This window comes from Ipomoea nil, unplaced genomic scaffold, assembly GCF_001879475.1.
Source record: "Ipomoea nil cultivar Tokyo-kokei standard unplaced genomic scaffold, Asagao_1.1 scaffold0319, whole genome shotgun sequence".
NCBI classification, from domain to species: Eukaryota; Viridiplantae; Streptophyta; class Magnoliopsida; order Solanales; family Convolvulaceae; genus Ipomoea; species Ipomoea nil.
Window position 1 is genome coordinate 459,695 of NW_017616747.1, and position 21,102 is coordinate 480,796.

Genomic DNA, 21,102 nt, shown 5'->3' on the forward strand with positions numbered 1-21,102 from the left:
TCCTTTGGTCCAGATTTTCTGATGTACATGTTAGAATGTGATGCGCATATTCTAACTTGTTTACTAGAAAATGAACCGGATTTTCTCACAAGATTGTTAGAAAACAAACCTCGAATGTATGTAGTAGTCGTGACTTCTACGAAAGGACCAATGTGAAAAGAGGCTACAAAAAGTAAAGTAGATTCTATCTCATAGAATCATACTTGGAACTGCTTGATCTTCCTCCAGGTTGTAAAACCTTTGGATCCTAATGGATCACTAATCGGAAGATGAAACCGGGTGATTTCATTGAAGTACAAGGCCAGGCTTGTAATTGAAGATTACATGCAACACGAGTGTCACGGTTACTCCGATACGTATTCTCTTGTGATGAGAATATAATTTACTTGCCGCAACCGCACTACAAAACTTGGAAGTTCAACAAATGGAAGAGTAAAACCGCTTTCTTAAATGACTTGGAACAACCTTAGGGTTTTATGGTTCCACGCTAGGGAAAGAAAGTGTGTAAATTGGCGAAATCATGGTATGTTTTGAAATAATTGCCTTAGCATTGGCACGTGAAGTTTGTTCATGCAATGATGACCAACGGGTTTAGTATAAACGAAAGTGAAAAATGTGTCTAGGTAAGGCATACGATAGACGGTGATATCACTATTTGTTTATACACGATAAATTCACAGTGGGTAGTCACGATCAAATGATCAAATCTACCAGGAACATGTTAAATTTGAGATTTGACATGAAAGGCATGTGTTTGGCAGATTTAATCTATAAGATTTAAATCGTGAGAAGCTCAGTTGGTCTCGTGTTAAGTCATTCTCATTATGTTGATTAAATCTTTGCAAAAATTTAACAAGGATAATAATCAAGCGGCTTGGACACCGTTAGATACTAACGTACAACTATCTAAAATCACGGAGATTGTGTTTCTCAAGTAGAGTACACTCAGATTATTGGTAATATTAATTGTATCTAAAGAGTTGTACTGGGCCAGATTGCCTTGAGGTTAACAAACTCAGTAGACATACGAGTAACTCCAGTGATATGCACAGGACTGCAATAGTAGGAGTTATGAGATACTTTAGGTATACTCCTGACTTTGGACTGCACTACGCGCGATATCCAGCTATACTTGAAGAATATAGCACGATAACCAGATATAAAACTTTAAGGACGCTAAGTCCATTAGTGGCTACGTGGTCATGTAAGCCAGTGTAGTCGTTTGTGTGGAAATTCTTGAAATAATATTTTGATACCTAGATCCATGATAAAATCTAAGTTTATAGCCTTAGACATGTGTCGCGAAGCGGCTGAATGGCCATGCCATTTTCTTGAAGGATATTCCTAGTTGAGGAAAACTCATACCTCCAATTTTTGTGCATTGCGATAGTCAAGCCAAAATTGGTTTAGTACAGAGTCAGATGTACAATGGTAAGTCTAGACTTATATGTCGTAGACATAATGCCATTTAAAACAATTTCTCACTACTGGTGTTATCTTTATTGACTACGTAAGGTCAAAGGATAACGTATCGGCCGCTAACCTGAAGGTAAGAAAATAGTTGTTAAAGAAATTGAAACGAGGAATGTGACTAAAGCCCTTAGAATAAAAGTTCTATAGTAGATACACATCCTAGCTGGCACCTAGGTTCAACGGGACAACTAAATTATGGAACGAAGTGTGTTACTGTGAGGGGTCTTGGACTCCCTACCACTCCTCGTTAGAATAGTGACTCCCGTATGAGGTTAGCACGTTGATGCTTTAATGATTCGAAATGTTGATTGACATGTGTGAGTATGTGGGATACTCGGTAAAGAATCACATATGTGAGAGGGAAGTGGGGGTCGCTTCAAAGCAAAATAGAATAAGGCTTAATTCTTTAAAAACTCTTACAGAACCAGGAACCGGACCCACAACCAAAACGGGCATAGTCATGAGAATAGAGCATGGTTGGGTGGTTCTTGTGCGGGATATATCATCATCTACATAAATAACAGTCGGTTAAAAGACATCGCATTCTACCATACAGCCAGTAGAGTAAATATATCTTCACAATGGAAAGTTCAAAGGGTAACACCTACCTATCCTATGCAGGGATCGACCATTGAACACAGTTGTTTCCAATTTTAAAACAACCCGAAAATTAATTGTTCATTCATGTGGGAAATTGTTGGAAAAAATAGCATAAAATGGCATTTTAAGTAGCTATTTTGTGGTACAAATATTAGTGGAGTCCACTTTCGATTTGGGTTGGGTCAAAGTGGATTCGGGTTCTTCGTAGTGAGACAAAGAGATTGATATATTGTACGCTCAAAACGGATAATGGGTGAATGAGAAATTGATTCTCAAAGTAAACCCGTTTGAGTTGGAAAAATAAAGGGGAAAGGCTTTAAAGTAACCTTTGTCCCACATTGGTTTAGGAAGTGGGTTTGCACCACTTTATATACAAGAGCCTTTATAAGATTTATTGAATTGTATAATATAGAGGTACTTTTTTGCGCGCAAGGGGGTTGCAAATCAAATCCCAAATTGATCTTGAAAAGGCTTGACTCGTGTACGCAGGCACGAATGTTGTCTGGAAAATTGGCTTCCCTTGCGGACTAAGTTATGACAAATTTTCATATTATTTTTTCCAACACAGAGCCACTCGGCTCAAGATGCTATTGGCTCGACTCGTGGTAGTGGGCTACCATTTGATCAACTCGGGTTTGCCCGAATGGTTGCCCACTCGTACCATTTGGTTGTCTTGGGTTTGGCAGAATGGTTAACCTCTCGGGTACCTCGTCTTGTAACTACGATTCGGGTAGCGACGGGTACCTCGTCTCGTAAGTACGATTCGGGTAGCGATCGTTTCGGGTTTTAATTCATCAGTTTCGGAATTAACTCCAATTTTGAATTATATAGTTAATTCTAAGCTTAATGGTCAGTTGCTACAAAGGTTATATTGACTGGTTTAATATCAGTTATAAATGTCATGATTAAAAGTTGTTTAATCCTTCAACTCCTATATAAGTTGTAGTTGAGCTGGTGATTTTACACACTGAAAAAAAAAAAAAAAAAAAAAAGCTTTCATCTCTCGAAACCCTACTCTTCTGCCATTTGTGTTCTTCCAACGCTCTAGTTCGTCGGGTTCTAAGTTTGAGTGCTCATAACTTAGAAGTGTAGTACGTTTTATCTTGGGAAACCTAGGCTACAACGCTCCTAGCACCTTTGTGAAGCAGCAAATATGGTTTTAAGGAGAGAGTGAAACTCGACTCGTACTAAAAACCTACCATATAATCCCTTTCGTCCCAGTGGTTGTGTTTCCCAGAAATTTCCAGTTTTTCCAGGAAAATAATAATCTTTTTCTGTAGGATTATTATTATGTTTTTTTGACCTTCTGGTCTACAGACAAAACCAAACGGACTAGCCCGATTTACATCCCTACTGATAACAATACATATTTGCATGACGTGGAGTGAATTTATAGGGTGACTTGTATCATTTATATATCATGTACTAAACCCTAACCCGTTGACATCGTGGGTGGATTTTTTCTAAACTTATCCGGTTCCACCGAATGTGGATACTCACTCCCATTTTTCAATTTTCGTTCGGAGGTTTAGCCCGCCCAATAGCATGACAGACTAAGATTTAGGGCTAAGGCCAACCCACCAATTAAATAAAATAAAAAATCGATTAGCCCGACGAGCTAAGCTAGCCCAGAATCGAGCATCCTGGCCCGATTGACATCCCAAAATAGATATAATAGACTTTTATAAATTTGAACAATGTCTTTTTATGACATTAGATATTAATTCAAATTATGTCTAATCTTTTTTAAACAAATTAAAAGTTTGATTAAATTTACATTGACGTTTGAAATTGTAGTAATATATATCACTTATCAACACAAACATTTTAAATTATATTTACCACAAAAATGCAAACATTTAAACATTGAGTTACAATTGTGTGAGACCATTTCATATATTTTAATCCGTGATACGGGTCAAATCTATGATAGTTGTTTGTTACTTATGATAGAAGTCATAATACTTATTATAGAAAATTTAATACCAATGTAAAATAAATAAACTGTTACTTATAATAAATATTGTAATATTTATATGTGAATTGTGATACTATTTGCTTAAATGATTATTACTAATGATAAATATTGTAATACTCATAACTAAAATTGTTATACTTACAAAGTATAATTCTAATGTAAATATTCTAATACTTATATATGAAATGTTACTTATGAAAGAAAAATGTAATACTTACTATAAAAAATAATAATAATAATACCAATTTGAATTAAAAATAAATTGTTATTTATAATAAAAAAAAATTATAATACTTATATGTAAAACTATGATAGATACTATTTTCCCCGCATGGGTAGCTCAACTGGTCAGAGAGGTGAAAATTTGGAAGTGTAATTTTGCAATTCCTCATTTTAAGTAACTTAACTGAATTAGATGACAGATGTAGATTACTGATTGATTCAGATAAGAGACGAGTCAGTAATGATAAATCATGAAGAGAGTATACGAGAAAGATAACCGCACAAAAGCCAAAAACACAGAATGTTTACCCAGTTCGATACGGTGTGTATCTACGTCTGGGGGACGATCACATAGGCGTCCAATCCACTAAATCATAAACCAATGTACAAAGGTAGATATACAATAATCTTACCCAAGTGCCCCACACAAGGTTCAAACCCAGTCTACACAGGTCTAGTGGATTGTTGAAGATGGAGAGCCATGCATACAGAAGTCCAATGAAATCCCTTCACTTGGAGAGCCCACTCTGATGCAGTCCACTTCAATGACGCTCTATAAAGTTGTTCCCACAACAGTGTGATCACAGTGTCCTTTCGTTTAAGCAGCAGTAACTCTTCTCAAGTTCATCATCTTAATCACCTTGAACATATTGTATTGAGAAGATACATGACAATCAAAGATCTAATCTCATGTAGCAGATATGGAGTGCTTCTTCTTACTTTCGGCGCAACCCTAATTATCTTCGAATAAGGGTACTTATAGATCCTTCAATAACCACTCTCCATAGATGTCTTTGATTGTAGAATGTAGGACTATAAAAGAGGAATGTAATCTCAGAAGATTAGGTCCATACCTTTCTTATGAATATTCGCTGATCATCTTTCCATATGAGTCTGATAATACCGCGTAAGCCTTTTAAGAAACCAGCTTCCTAAATCAGATCTTCAGTGTCAGTCCTTCTGTTGTTGCTTCTGATTGATCAGTTATCCATAGAGATAAACGGACAGACTCTAAACCTATCTTAGTATGCCATAATAATATTGCCAATTATAATATGGGTTTTTTGAACATTTAAAAACACTAACAAACTCCCCCTTTGGCTATTATTTGGCAAAACAACTCGATTAGAAACTCAAGGAGCTAAGATAGGTTATTATAAAGAAGCAACCCATATGTCCAAACAGATTACATAGAATGAAAACAGAAACATAGGATCTAAAACAGTTTAGGATCAAAAAACATAAACGCCCAGCCAGGGCCAGAAGGGACTCAAACAAAAACCAAAAAATAAACTCCCCCTGAGTTCATACTACTCCCCCTTTTTGCCAATGGTAGCCAAAGATCAAGCATTGGAGGGAGAGTCACTATTAGACTTCACAGGATCAGCAGCAGCAGCAGCTTCAGTCATGCTCAAACGAAGAAGAACAGTAGCTAGCTCAGTACGGGCACCTGTCAGTTGCTTTGCAATAATGCTGTGCACCGTCTCAAGATCAGCAACTCTTGCCTTCAGCTGTATGGAAAGCTGAACATCCTTAGCATGAGGAGAGTCATCAGGCACAGCATCTGGTTCAGGATTGGATGGGACAGTCACAGGAACAACATCCCGAATGTGATCTCCAGATAGAAGACGTTTATCAACAGTATAAAGCAGCATTGGGCTGATCACTTCACTGGGCATAGGCTCAAGGCCCTGAGTGGTAAGGATGCCAAAAATCAGATTTGGGAAGGGTAGTCTTACCTTCTGTTCGCGTGGGTGAATCAGGGTGAGGATGTGATAGTAAATCCATTTGCCCAGATCAAGTTGCATTTTGTTCCAATTCGAAATAAGAACCCAGCCAGAAGCTTGCCAACTGTGTGAAAATGGGCTGATGGGAGCCAGTTGTGAAGAGCTAGGCGGTGTAAAATCACATATCTGGACGTGAGATAGGAGCTTTGCAGATAGTCCTTGTCACCCGTAGGCCATGATTCTGTATGCCCACCGGTCAGAGTTTTGGCAACTAAGTCCCAGTCAGTAACAGCTTCTTCTTGAACTGCTGGTAAGCCATAGTATTCATTAATCATATCCGGCCCAAAAACATACCACCTTCCTCTGATAAAGATCTGCATCGGTCGTGGCCCTGTGAGAACGTCAATCTCATCATTGAGATTGCAATAGAATTCATATGTGAGCAGCTTAGAGTAAGGGCAGATGTCCGTGACAGTTTTCAACAATCCGACTTCATTCAGCAAGGGCAGAATGTCACAAACGGAGTTCAGCTGGTTCTCGTCCACCGATCTTTGAACAATAAGATCCCTTCTAACCATAGTGGCCCATTTGGTCTGTGCAGCAGGAGATACAAACTGAGGCCGGTAAACAGATGGGTCAGTTTCTTCAACATGTGGGACCTCAGGGGTGATACTTCGACCTCTCGATCGAGTGGATGGCTTCCCTTTTCTGACAGAAGGAGCTGGTACAGAGGTAGCTTGAATAGCAGTAGATCCTTTTTGCTTAACAGACGATCACAGAGTCTTAAACACTTGTTGAACAGGCGGGTTTCCTTCAGGCTTAACATTCTCATTCGACTTTCTCTTCTTCTCAGGCTGATCCACATCAGCATTATCATCACCGGTCTCAACAACAACCTTTACCGGGACATTCTTCCTTTTTGACTGTCTTGTTTCCTTAGTTGGGGACTGAACCGGAGTCACGGAGTGGCTAGAATTAGAAACATTTACAGACGAGCTTCCAATAATATTCGAATTCTCTCGAATTTTGAAATTCGTGGAGTCAGGATGAGCAGTTGCCTCAACAGTTGGAACATCAGATTGAAGTGCTTGAGATCCATACACTTCAGCCAGTATTTTATCATCTTCACTGGAGGATTCGGAAGGATGAATCACTCGATATGGTTGAGGGATGGAATCAGATGGTAGCCCAGCAAAGTGTTGCACATGTTCCAGACTCTCTCCTAAAGATGTTGCAGTGTAAACAGGAATTCCACCTGTTTTCTTAGACTTGTGGGGGCTTGATAAAACAACAGTTTCAACAGTAGCAAGTAAAACAGGAGTATCAACAGCAGAACAAGTTTCTTTAGTTTCATCAATATTCTCAGCAGGAAGTAGAGCAATATTATCAGGAGAGTAAACGACTAAACTCAGTGGATTTAGCTCATCAGTGGACTTTGCTTTCTCATCAGACACATGCAAGACATCAGTTTTCATACCAACAGATTCACTCAAAGGCAGAGATAAAGAATCAACATTCATAAGAGGCTTCTCGGAATCCAAAGCAGTTAAATTTTCAAAAATAACAGGCACACACGATGGGGTAGCAGAAACATCAGGTTTATCCGGTGAAATTTCAATAGGAGTTTCAGAAAGGTTTGACCTGTTTCGGAGGATCTCCTGTCTGTGTGTTGCCTCTTTTTGAGCAGCTGCGAGATACAGAGGTTGCGCCTCCGCTTGTCGTCGAGAGGCCTCAACCAATTCTAGGGCTCGATGTGCAAAGTATTGAAGGAATGCCCCGGCCCGATTTCCATCCAAGGGTTCTGGAATATATACAGGAGAAACTTCATCACTGGCTTCAGAAACCATCATAAGCAGTTCAGTCACATCATCTTCAGACCATTCTACATAAAACTCTGGGTAATAGGTCATCACAGTTACTAAAATCTCGTCGCGAAGCAGAGGATCAAGTTTGAGCTTCTTCTTCATAGCAAACTGCAGTAGCGTCTGAATATGCTTAAGGGCAACCTCTGGAGAGTGTGTCTTGCTTCCAAGTTTGATAATGATGTTTCTTACAGGGTCTGCCATTGAAGGTTATGTGCGAAGAGAAGAGCAGATCACTGAAGGCAGATATGCAAGAGAGATAGAAAGCTGAGAGCTGTGGTGATCGAAGATGTGTTTTTCTTCTTGACCCGGTATCAAATAGGCTTAAGGGTGATCAACCCTAATTAATGCGGCTTGTCAAAAATCATGCATACACGATTGATTGGCACAACGGTACAGCTCCTTTTTATGAAGGAAACGGAACCCAAGGAAATTTGAAATTCGAAAAGAAATTAAGATCTTTTAAGATATCTCTGAGAAGCATAATGTCAAATAATCTTCTTAACATAAATAGAGAGGAGTCTTTAAGGAAAGTCAAATCATAACACTGACCCGTATACACCAACTCCTCTCTGATGGACCAACTGCTTTAATCAGTCAATTCTGCAAATTCCCAGAGCAGATCTGAGAATTTCCAAACGATTAGCATCCAATGGCTTAGTCAGAATGTTCGCCAGTTGTTTGTCAGTCTGAATGTATTCCAATTCAATTTCCTTGGATTCAACCAGGTCTCTGATGTAATGATGCCTGATGTCAATATGCTTCGTTCTGGAATGTTGAACAGGATTCTTGGAGATGTTAATAGCACTGACATTGTCACAGAAGAGTGTCATTGTTCCTTGAGTAAGACCATAATCCAGAAACATCTGTTTCATCCATACCATCTGAGTACAGCAACCACCTGCAGCTATGTATTCTGCCTCTGCAGTGCTTAGAGAGATTGAATTTTGTTTCTTGCTTAGCCATGATACTAAGTTTTTACCAACGAAGAAACATCCTCCAGAAGTACTTTTCCGATCATCAATATTTCCTGCCCAATCAGCATCACAGTATGCAACCAGATTCAGTTCACTGTCCTTGGAATACCAGAGTCCATACTGTATCGTTCCTTTAACGTACTTCAGAATGCGTTTTGCAGCTATCAGATGAGATTCCTTTGGATCAGATTGATACCTTGCACAGATTCCTACACTGAACAATATGTCTGGTCGACTGGCTGTTAGATACAGCAGACTGCCTATCAAGCTACGATAGACTGTGTTATCCACTAATGCACCAGTTTCATCTTTCGATACTTTTGTATAGGTGGAGATAGGTGTTCTGGATGATTTACATGATTCCAGATCAAACTTTTTGACAAGATTCTTAGCATACTTCTCTTGTGAAATAAAGTATCCTTCAGAACTTTGCTTGACCCGTAGGCCTAGGAAGTATGTCAGTTGACCAACCATGGACATTTCAAACTTTTCCTTCATCAGTTTTACCAACTCATCAGTGTATTTCTGCAGGGTTGATCCAAACACAATGTCATCGACATAGATTTGAGCTATGGTTACATGACTTCCAGTCATTTTTACAAACAGAGTTTTGTCAACACTTCCGCGTTTATACCCATGCTGGAGCAAATACTGTGTCAGTCGTTCATACCATGCCCATGGGGCTTGTTTAATACCATAGAGAGCTTTTCGAAGCTTATAGACATAAGAAGGATGTTCTGGATCTTCAAAACCCTTAGGTTGAGCCACATAGATATCTTCATGGAGATACCCATTCAGAAATGCTGTCTTGACATCCATCTGATATAATGTAAATCCCAAAATGCATGCGACAGCCAGCAAGATTCTGATTGACTTGAGTCTAGCTACAGGAGCAAAAGTCTTGTCATAGTCAATCCCTTAAATCTGAGTGTAACCTTGAGCAACTAACCGAGCTTTGTTTCTGGCTATATTCCCGGCTTCATCAGTTTTATTTTTAAAGATCCACTTCGTTCCAATTACGTTGACATCATCAGGTCTTGGTACAAGATTCCAGACATGATTCCGCTCAAACTGATGTAGTTCCTCCTGCATTGCCTTGATCCACAGATCATCTTGTAAGGTTTCTTTGACATTTCTGGGTTCTATCTTTGAGGTATAGCAAGCAGACCCAGATATTTCTGTCAGATTATTTCTTATTCTGCTTCTAGTCTTCATCCCATCTAATAGATCTCCAATAATGTTATCTGATGGATGGTTTTTCTGAGTTCTGGTGGGTTTGTCTTTACCAACATCATTCATGAGATCTATCTCCTGTTCCGAACTTTCTTGATCTTCATCTGACGATTCTTGTGGTTTGAGTTGACTGTTGTTATTACTCGCATCTGGATCACTTAGAGCAGACTCTATCACTGTTGAGTCTACTGATTCTTCTGGGTTGTCATCGATAACCACGTTTACTGACTCCATCACAGACTGAGTCCTCTTGTTGTAGACTCTGTAGGCACGACTGTTCGGAGAGTAGCCAAGGAAGATGCTCTCATCACTCTTGGGTTCGAACTTCCCTCTTTGTTCTCTATCAGCCAGCACATAACACTTTGTCCCAAACACATGAAAATATTTCAGATTTTGCTTCTTTCCCTTCCAGATCTCATAAGGAGTTTTCGTTGTTCCTGGTCTAAGGTAGACCCTATTTATAGTATGACACGCTGTGTGAACTGCTTCAGCCCAGAAGTGTTGTGGCAGATGTGAGGCATGTAGCATAACTCTAGCCATTTCCTGTAAAGTTCGATTCTTTCTTTCCACTACTCCATTCTGTTGAGCAGTTCTAGGAGCTAAGAACTCATGTGATATACCATGCTCGGAGCAGAAGTCTGAATATAGTGAGTTCTCAAATTCCTTTCCATGATCCTCCTCAATCTCTGAACTTTTATAATGGACTCATCCTTTTCCTTCTGAACTCTTATGCACAGAGTCTTAAAGGCCTTGAAAGCTTCTGTCTTTTCTCTCAGAAAGTATACCCAGCTGTATCGAGAGAAGTCGTCTACACACACAAATATGTACTTCTTTCCCCCAATACTTTCAGTCTGTGTTGGCCCCATGAGGTCTATATGGACAAGATCTAGGCATTTCTCAGTGGTGATACCTCTTACTGCTTTGTGTGGAGTTCTGATTTGTTTCCCAATTGCACATGCGCCACAGATTTTTTCTGGATCAATTCTGATCTTAGGTACACCTTTTACTGCTTCCAGTTTTATCAGCTTATCCATATCTCTGAAGTTTATGTGACCCAGTCGTCTATGCCAGAGTTTTGATTCATCAGATTTGGATAGATGACAGGCAGTTTCATTTGTCAAAACATAACAATTGTCTGAGGACCGAGTTCCTTCCATGACAAGTTGATTTGCTTTGTCACTAACTCTGCAGTAGTTACGATCGAAACACGCATTCCAATTTTGATCACACAACTTACTGGTGCTAATTAGATTTGCTTTCAACCCACTGACTAGCAGGACTTCTTCTAATTTAGGTAAGCCTGGTATATTTAGGATACCTTTCCCCACGATCTTACCTTTTTGTCCATCTCCATATGTTACAGCTCCACTGCTAGGTTGAACAGCCATCAGACACTTAATATTTCCAGTCATATGTCTGGAACATCCACTGTCGAAATACCATCTAGCATCAGTTGTAGATGCAGTCATAACAATAGTGGGGTAGCAGATAACTTCTGACTTTCTGACCCAAACCTGTCTAGTGAATGGTGTAATAGTCTTATTCTGATATTTTTCCTTCCTTTATCTCTGTAGAAAAAATAACACTCAGGTCGAGTATGACCTTTTGTTTGACAGTAGTGACAAATGGGAGTGTAATATTTAACTTTGACAATCTTATTTTTGAACCTCGAATAATGAGATTGATGAGTTGATCTGGCCAGGTCAGTATCAGTATTCTGATCGTACCTCCTTCCCTTGTTTTGTACTGACTGAGATGACTGTCCTTGTTCATACCTGTGATCAGCAGTGGTCTTAGACATTCCCTCTTTGATGAACTTTGGTGCGTTATTCGAAGATTCTCCTTGTTCAAATCCCAGACCCTTTTTATCATTAGGATTTCTGCCAGAGTCTAGAATCTTATCTAAGGTAGATGTGGTGTCCATCATCTGGATATTTTTCTTCAAGCTCTCCAATTCCTTGATTAGTTTTCCTTCTCTGGACCGTATCTGAGTGATGAGATCTTCTTTTATGACCAGTTCTGCATTCAATTTCTTTAGAAGATCATCTCTTTGCTTCAGCTCGTCATTCAGATTCTTATTCACTTTCACAAGTTGTTCCCAGCTAGCAACAAGTTTTGCAAATTCTGTCTCAAGTTGAGTATGTCTCTCTTCAAAATCATCAGTTGATATATATGATTCTTCATCAGATTGATCTCCGTCTGACTGAAGGTCTGTAGCAGTAAAGAAAGCTACAAAGTTTCCTACATTATCATCTGATTGATCATTTGAGGTTTCCTCCTCATCATCACTAAGAGTAGCTACAGACATAGCCTTTTTCCTTTTAAGATAAGTTGCACATTCAGCCTGTATGTGACCGTATCCTTCACATTCCCTACATTGCACTGATCGATTGAGGGGTTTTCCTGTGTCTGTGGAACTGTTTCTGTTTTGTCTTGATCGCCCAGTCTGAGATTGATTGTTTTGTGAGAAAGGTGCTGTTTCTACCTTTTGATATGAGGAGTTGTTGCCTTTCTATTGTGTCCTGGTATGCTGACCTTAACCCTTTCTGTTGAAACCTTTTAAAATTTTCTTGAAGTTTTTTGTTAGAAGAGCTAAGGTTTCATCATCTATGTCGTCTGTGTCAGATTCTCGATCAGCCTCAGCCACAAAGGCTACCGACTTTCCTTTCCTGTTGCTTCCAATATCATCATCAGCAAGAACTTCCAGTTCGTATGTGTGTAAGCTTCCCATGAGTTCCCCTACAGTCTTCTTTTCCCAACCTGTGTGTTCCTGAATAGCAGTTACTTTCATTCGAAAACGTTTAGGTAAAGATCTAAGGATCTTTTTGACCACCCTCTCATCAGTGAACGGTTCCCCAAGAATTGAGGCTCGGTTCATCAAGTTCTGAACCCTACTGTGGAAAGTTGAAATGGTTTCGTCTTCAATCATTCTTAGCGCTTCAAATTCTGACAGAACCATTTGCAGCTTTGACTGTTTGACATCACTGGTTCCTTCAAATCTGGTTTCAAGAATTTCCCATACCCTTTTAGCCTCTTTTACTCCTGTAACAAGCGTAAAAACAGATTCATGCAGTGATCCTACAATTGAGTTCAATGCTTTGTTATTCAGATCAGAGGCATTCATTTCATCATCTGTCCAAGTCTCCATGGGCTTTTCTTCAGCAACTCCTTGCGCATTCTGAGTAGTAAGCCGACTCCACCCAGTTAGGATGGTGCGATAAACCCTGGTACCTTGTGCTTGAAGATATATCTCCATTCGAGCCTTCTAGAAAGAGTAGTTGTGACCATCTAGTTCTGGCGGTTTCATACTTGCGTCCATCCTGATTACAACAACCAGACAACGAACACACAGAGAGACTTGCACAAAGACAGAGAGAATGCAAAACTAAAACAGCCATTCGGATCAAGTCACTATGTAGACTTAAAAGCTCTGATACCACATGTAATTTTGCAATTCCTCATTTTAAGTAACTTAACTGAATTAGATGACAGATGTAGATTACTGATTGATTCAGATAAGAGACGAGTCAGTAATGATAAATCATGAAGAGAGTATACGAGAAAGATAACCGCACAAAAGCCAAAAACACAGAATGTTTACCCAGTTCGATACGGTGTGTATCTACGTCTGGGGGACGATCACATAGGCGTCCAATCCACTAAATCATAAACCAATGTACAAAGGTAGATATACAATAATCTTACCCAAGTGCCCCACACAAGGTTCAAACCCATTCTACACAGGTCTAGTGGATTGTTGAAGATGGAGAGCCATGCATACAGAAGTCCAATGAAATCCCTTCACTTGGAGAGCCCACTCTGATGCAGTCCACTTCAATGACGCTCTATAAAGTTGTTCCCACAACAGTGTGATCACAGTGTCCTTTCGTTTAAGCAGCAGTAACTCTTCTCAAGTTCATCATCTTAATCACCGTGAACATATTGTATTGAGAAGATACATGACAATCAAAGATCTAATCTCATGTAGCAGATATGGAGTGTTTCTTCTTACTTTCGGCGCAACCCTAATTCTCTTCGAATAAGGGTACTTATATATCCTTCAATAACCACTCTCCATAGATGTCTTTGATTGTAGAAGGTAGGACTATAAAAGAGGAATGTAATCTCAGAAGATTAGGTCCATACCTTTCTTAAGAATATTCGCTGATCATCTTTCCATATGAGTCTGATAATACCGCGTAAGCCTTTTAAGAAACCAGCTTCCTAAATCAGATCTTCGGTGTCAGTCCTTCTGTTGTTGCTTCTGATTGATCAGTTATCCATAGAGATAAACGGACAGACTCTAAACCTATCTTAGTATGCCATAATAATATTGCCAATTATAATATGGGGTTTTTGAACATTTAAAAACACTAACAGGAAGAATAACCAGGGATCGAGTCTCACCAGCGGCAGTATGGGAGCAACCTCTCAAAGTGAGGGGGGCTCCTTGTGCGCAGTGAGCACCGGTCTAGCCTCTGTGGTTCATGTTCAGTTGAGTCACCATGATTTACATCCTCCCAAATGCTCTGTCGGGCCGGGGTTGCGGGGGCCTTTAGGGTTGGGGTTCAGCCTTTTGGAAGAATGATAAATACTATTTAGAGTAAAATTGAATATTATTAATAATAAATATTATAATACTTATAATTGAAATTGCAATACTTATAAAGTGCATCTACATTGAGAATCTCACCCAATTATTCATAATCCCACCTATCTCACATAAGTTTTTATCTTATATAACATTATACACCAATAATATTCTTGGGATGAATTTCTAGATGTGAAAAAGACTTTGAAAAAGACGTAAAAGACTTTGACAATTCTTGCCGTGTGGGGTCCTAATCCCTCTTTGTATTTATATTATTTTATTTTATTTTATTTAGGTAGAATGAAAAAAATGATTTGGTTTTAACTTTTAAGGAAGGTTCTGAAGAAATTGTCGAATAAGTTTTCGTTTCGATAATAACTCAATTTTAAATTAATTATTGAAACTCGAATCATTCAACAAATACATATATATTATAATATCAAAATAAATTTAATTAGTTGTAATAGTAAGTAAAATTGTAATAAAAACTATGTCATGTTAAAAAGTTTATAAACAAATTTTTTAAATAAGAGTTAAATTTTACTAGCGTGATCGAAAAATATTAGATACAGTATGAAAATTAAATAATAATAATAATAAATAAATAAATAAAATGATAACTTTCCCTCCTCCTAATATCATTGGTAGCAAATTATACCCTGTATCTGATACCTTTGCATTGTGCACTTTTGTCTAAAATGAAATTCAAATTATGTAATTGCAATTAACAGATTATATGCATGTAAATAAATTGAAGGCACATAATATTTTAACTACATACACATAATATGTTAACTACAGACACATAATATGTTAATTGTAGACACATAATACGCTATTAATATATTATGTGTCTGCAATTAACGTATTATAAACAAATTATGTGTTTTTAATTTATTTATAAACATTATTTATTAACTGATACATATAATATGTTAACTATAGATTTATAGGTTTATAAAGTAAGATGAACTCTATGGTTCATGATAAGTATTGATCGATGACTTGTAGTGTAAGTCCAAGCAAAGCATAGGTCCACGAAGGAGTCCCAGTATTCAAGATGACTTTAAAAAGAAGAATAAATAAATAAATAAATATTCTTAAAAGGATGAAAATTAAACAACCTGCTCCAACTTTAGAAAAAGCCAACGCCTGTGTTTTGACCAATTTAACTACTGCAGATAATTTATCAAATATTTAAATTTAAATGCAACTGATTTGATTGCTACTCCTACCATAATTATTGTGTGGTTTATACAGTTGTGTGGATTATACTATCAAATAATATAAATTCAGTATATAAATATATATATTATATATATTAAAAATGTAAATTATATTCAGGAAAAGTAAATTATTTGAGTACTGAATGTACATTATTTGTTATAGTGTACATTCAATACACGAATAATGTATTTTTAGTATATTAAAAATATACTTTTTGTTATAGTCCACACAATAATTTGTCATATTCCTAGGTGTTATATATTCGGGTAATATTAAATGTACAACACGAATAAAACTATTTCATAAAATGATAAATTTTTTTATTATTTAGGCTATATTTAATAGAGGTTATTTAGAAATTAATTATCTATTTTAGGACCTCTTTGAAAATCCGAAAAGTATTTTCAAAAAAATGATTTTTAGAAAATGATTTTCGCAAAATGAGTTATTTTTAAAAAAAAAAAAAAATATTTTCATTTTATGTTGTTTGGTTGAATGTTTAAAAAAAAAAAATTGTATAAGTGAAAGTAAACAAAATTGTACTTTTCTATTTGATTCATTTTTTTTTAAAATGAATAGAAATTTATTTAAAAGTTTTTTTTATAAAATATTAATTACTTTTTTGATAATAATTAATATTTATATTAAAATAAAATTACAAAATAAAATGTTTAATTGTTGTAAAGATTTTCAATAACTATATATATATATATAAAAAAAAGATGTATATAAATAAATTTTAATTTGTAACTTATTATAATAAAAATAAATATATTAGTTGATAAATATAATAAATTTGAACTAAGAAATTTAAAGAAAAGAATTACTTTTAATGAACTTGTTTGGACTATGTGACAAGATGTCTTAACAAAGGCTGTATCTGAAAATCAGTTTCAAAGCTCACTTCACAAGTTGTGAATGATCGGCATATATTCACTAACTTGAGAGGGGGGGGGGGGGTGTAGAGTGTTGACGTGAGCAATCTTAGGAGGAAAATTTGCTCAAAAAATTGACAGATTATGTAAATATAGAGTTTACTTATTTATAATTGATTTGCTTAGGTTTAGGCTATAGCGTAGGAAATTGATGTACCTCAATGAGTATATATAGGCCGTAATTAGCTAGATTATAATACATAGAAAAGTATTTTTTTTTCTCCATTATCGTTTCTACAATTTTACCATGGGATCCATCGAAGTAAATACCGAAGCATAATCAAAGTGCTCAAACTTTTTTAATACTTTCTTAATGTAATGGGCTTGTGTTAAAGAAACAGTTCTATTGTTTCTGTTTATCCTAATGCATAGGTGATGGGTAAATACGTACAGAAGATTGATCGGTATAGTCGGTCCGTCAACAAGTCATCCGACCGGTCCGTTGCGGTCGTCATCCCGACAGGACTAAATCGCTTGTGGTCAACCGTACCGTTCGAACCGATAGGCCTCGTGACAAGAGAAGATACTCTCGGATCACCCTTGGAATCGCCCCGACGGAAAGTCACCCGACCGGTCTACAGTAGGGTGACCGGTCGGCCTGCAAGATGACGTAGCCTGCAGAGCCGAAAACGTAACTTGCACAACAAGTCTTGGGATGCAACTTGCACTTGCAGGGAGGCGATGGACAGCTTGCAGGTAGGACGGCTCCGCCTCATCGATCAATCAACCTACGCATAGCTGCAGAGCGACCGCCTGACTGAGCCAACGAGAAGATGCCACGTCGATCCACTTGCAGCAGCCGCATTAAATGCGTAGACCGACTTAGAAAGTATAAATAGGAGGGTCTCTTCCTCATACCTTCATCTTCACCTCATTGTAACTACTACTCACTACATTGTAACCTGCTTGCAATCACTTAAGCACTTGTAATAATACTTAGCCTCGGACCGCTCAGTCATCGCCCGACCGACCGACCGACCGACTGAACGACGAGCGCTCTTTTATACTCGTTCACAAACATACGTATTCGTAGTGTGACCGTAACCCCCGGTTCAATTTACGCTATCATTGGCGTCGTCCGTGGGGACCTGAACGAGTCACTCTCTGTTTCATTACCATTTTTTCCACATCTACCTCGCTTGATCGAAATGGCAAACAGCAGGAGGAGCCGGAGCCAGAGCCACGTGCAGAGGGAAGGATCAACCCGCCAAGTTGGAAATCACCCCGACAATACGGCTGAAACACTCCCTGAAGATGATCTACGAAGACAGTTGGACCGATAACGAGGACTAATGAACGAGCTCACCTCTAACCACGGAGGACGGGATACACAACCCACCCATCCGGTTGGACAGAATCCCGACCAGCAACCTGGACGAACGACCATCCACCCGACCATCCCAGTACCTTGGAATGGCGCAATCAATCCCAATCTTACGATGCCGATAACGTACACCATGCTACCCCCGATAGGTCAAGTGTTGCCACCAACGCCGGGTGCACTTGGAGAAAAACCCATACAAGGAACACCGCAACAGCAATTTACTTAGATTTATCAACCGTGATCTGGGACGCTAGGGTACTACGTTATGGCGCCAACCACGCAAATGATGATGACCCCCCAAATTCCAGTCGTGGAGCAGCAGCCACCGATGGCTCAACCACCCCAAGAGCACTAGCACCCGCAACCCCAAGATCGTGACCCTGAAGAAATCCAGTCAGCAGATCGGTCGCGAAGATCTAACCAAGAAGAGCGCCAAGATAATCATCACCCCGACGCCCCTCATCGTGGGAGTGTTCTTGATCGTATCCGGAAAAGTGTAAGGTCTCGGTTGGGACCCCAAGACGACCAGGACCGCTCAAGACAAAATCCCGAAGGACCACGGAGACAGAAGGAAGCAGCACCGGAAGCGTGTCGCGATTCAAAGAAGGAGGCAGGATTGGCCGGCTAGCCGGTCGGGTCGGTGACCGACCGGTCAGAAGAGAGAGACATCTGAGCAGAGAAGATAGTCCTCGCCGTCAACTAGCCAAGATGCAAGAGAGGATGGATCGTCTACAACAAGAACTCCGTGAAAAAAATGGCGCAAGTAAAGAGCCACCCACTCTGCTAATCTCGACTCCTTTCACCGACGACGTCATGAACACGCATTACCCGCAAGATCTCAGGATCCCGATGATGCGAACATACATCGGGCAGTCTGACCCTAAAGAACACATCGATATGTATTACGGAAACATGTTGATGTTGGGGGTGAGCGACGCATTCATATGCAGAGCCTTCTTCGCCACCTTGGCTGGAAAAGCGGCCGAGTGGTTTAGAAAGTTGGAGCCTCGGTCGGTTGGAAATTTCAGCCAGCTAGCCGACAAATTTGTGAGACGATTCACAGTCAACAGATTGAAAAAGAAGCCCTACACCTATCTTAATCCAATCAAGCAGGACGTGGGAGAAGCCCTGTCCGTTTTCTTACAAAGGTGGGATCGTGAGGTCGAACAGGTAGAGCCAATGGAAGATCAGGTGGCAATCCACGCCTTCCTCACGTCACTTCGATCCAGGGCACTCTACTACGACCTCATCGTGAATCCCCCCAAGACCTACGAGGAAGCAATTACCCGGCCAGACACCATGTCGACGCCACAAAGGCTAACTTGGCCTAGAGGCGGGACGAGCAGCCGGTCGGTCGGGATAGAAATCACGACCCAAGGAGGGACCGACAGCGTTTCAAGCAACGTGGTCGACCGGAAGACGGACCGCGATTCACGCCGTTAACCAGACCCCTAGTGGAAGTTTTACAGTATGCTGAACAGTGCAACCTGGTCCACCCGCCCGAACCAATACCTGAAGGAACAGACAAGAACAAGTATTGTGCTTTCCACAAGACCAAAGGCCATGACACGGCCCTACGCCTTGTGATTGAACAACTCATTCAGAATGGAGAGTTGGATCAGTTCGTGAAAAAGAATGAACGTGACAAGGAAAAGTTCAAGAAGAACGTGTGGAAAAGGAACCCCAGGGAGCAATCTAAGGCACCCGGTCCGCGTGGGTCATCTGACGATAAGGCGACCAGAAAGAAACCTGTGATCAACGTCATCTATGGAGGCCCAGAAGGAGGGGACTCCTCGCGTCAAAGGAAGCAATGGGCAAGAAATTTGGACGTCGGATCAGTCCACTCGGAACCCCGGGAGAAAAAGAAGCGCGTAGAACCGATTTTCTTCACTGACGAAGATCTTCCTATCCACGAGGAGGCCCATAGTGATTCACTTGTCATCACGATGGACATCAATGGGACAGATGTCTAACGAGTGCTAGTTGACACAGGATGTTCGGTGAACATCTTGTACTTCGACATTTTCACCCGGTTGGGTTTGACGACCGATCAACTGACTCCTATTCGGACCCCGCTATCAGGTTTCACCGGCGTCTCTATAGAGGTGGAAGGAGTCATCAGCTTGAATGTGGAATTAGGCACCAAACCAAATGTCTTAAAGACCATTATGGAGTTTGTGGTAGTCAAATTGAGATGTGTTAACAACGCGATACTCGGTCGACCAGGTATCTCCCAAGCGGCCGCTGTCATATCAATGAACCACCTATGCATGAAGTTCCACACGCCAAACGGGATCGGAGTGGTTCGTGGAGACCAGCGAGCTTCCCGTCAGTGCTACGTACAAGTAGTCAAGCAATCCAACCGCGAAAACGCTAGGATCCATACCATATCCCAGCAAGTTGACGGAAGTGAAGAAAAGGAAAGGCCACAACCAGCTTTAGAAATGAAAGAGATCATGCTTGACCCCAACCGGCCTGAGCGGGTAGTCAGGATAGGTCGGAACCTACCGGTCGGTCTACGGGAAGACGTCATCGGAGTATTGCAGAAGTTCAAAAATATCTTTGCTTGGGGACCAGAAGACATGCCTGGTGTCGATCGGTCGGTCATATGTCATCGACTGTCCATCCAACCGGGCTTCAAGCCAGTCAAGCAAAAGAAGAGGCATCTATCAAGCGAAAGAAGAGAGTTCGTGAAGAAGGAGACCGCCACTCTCTTGTCGGTAGGACACATCCGAGAAGTGCTCTACCCGGAGTGGCTAGCAAATGAAGTAATCGCGCCCAAACCCCCTATGTGGAGGATGTGCGTAGACTACACTGATCTAAACAAAGCTTGCCCGAAGGATCCATATCCATTACCAAATCCCGACCAGATGGTTGACGAAAAGGCGGGGTGTGAGCTGCTAAGTTTCATAGACGCCTTCAAAGGATACCATCAGATCTTCATGTGCAAGGA

General features: G+C 39.8%; 1 protein-coding gene across 1 annotated transcript; it reads left to right on the top strand.

The window, feature by feature from the left end:
* Positions 1-18,869: 18,869 nt before the first annotated feature.
* LOC109171497 lies at positions 18,870-20,122 on the top strand. Its single transcript, XM_019320529.1, has 2 exons — positions 18,870-19,541; positions 19,631-20,122. Exons 1-2 carry the CDS (start codon positions 18,870-18,872, stop codon positions 20,120-20,122), a joined length of 1,164 nt encoding a protein of 387 aa, XP_019176074.1.
* Positions 20,123-21,102: the final 980 nt, after the last annotated feature.

Coding starts and splice junctions, on each gene's coding strand:
- LOC109171497 (XM_019320529.1), top strand. CDS start 18,870: ATGGATCGTCTACAACAAGAACTCCGTGAAAAAAATGGCGCAAGTAAA. Junction 19,542..19,630: donor CCCAAGGAGGGACCGACAGC/GTTTCAAGCAAC, acceptor TATGCTGAACAG/TGCAACCTGGTCCACCCGCC.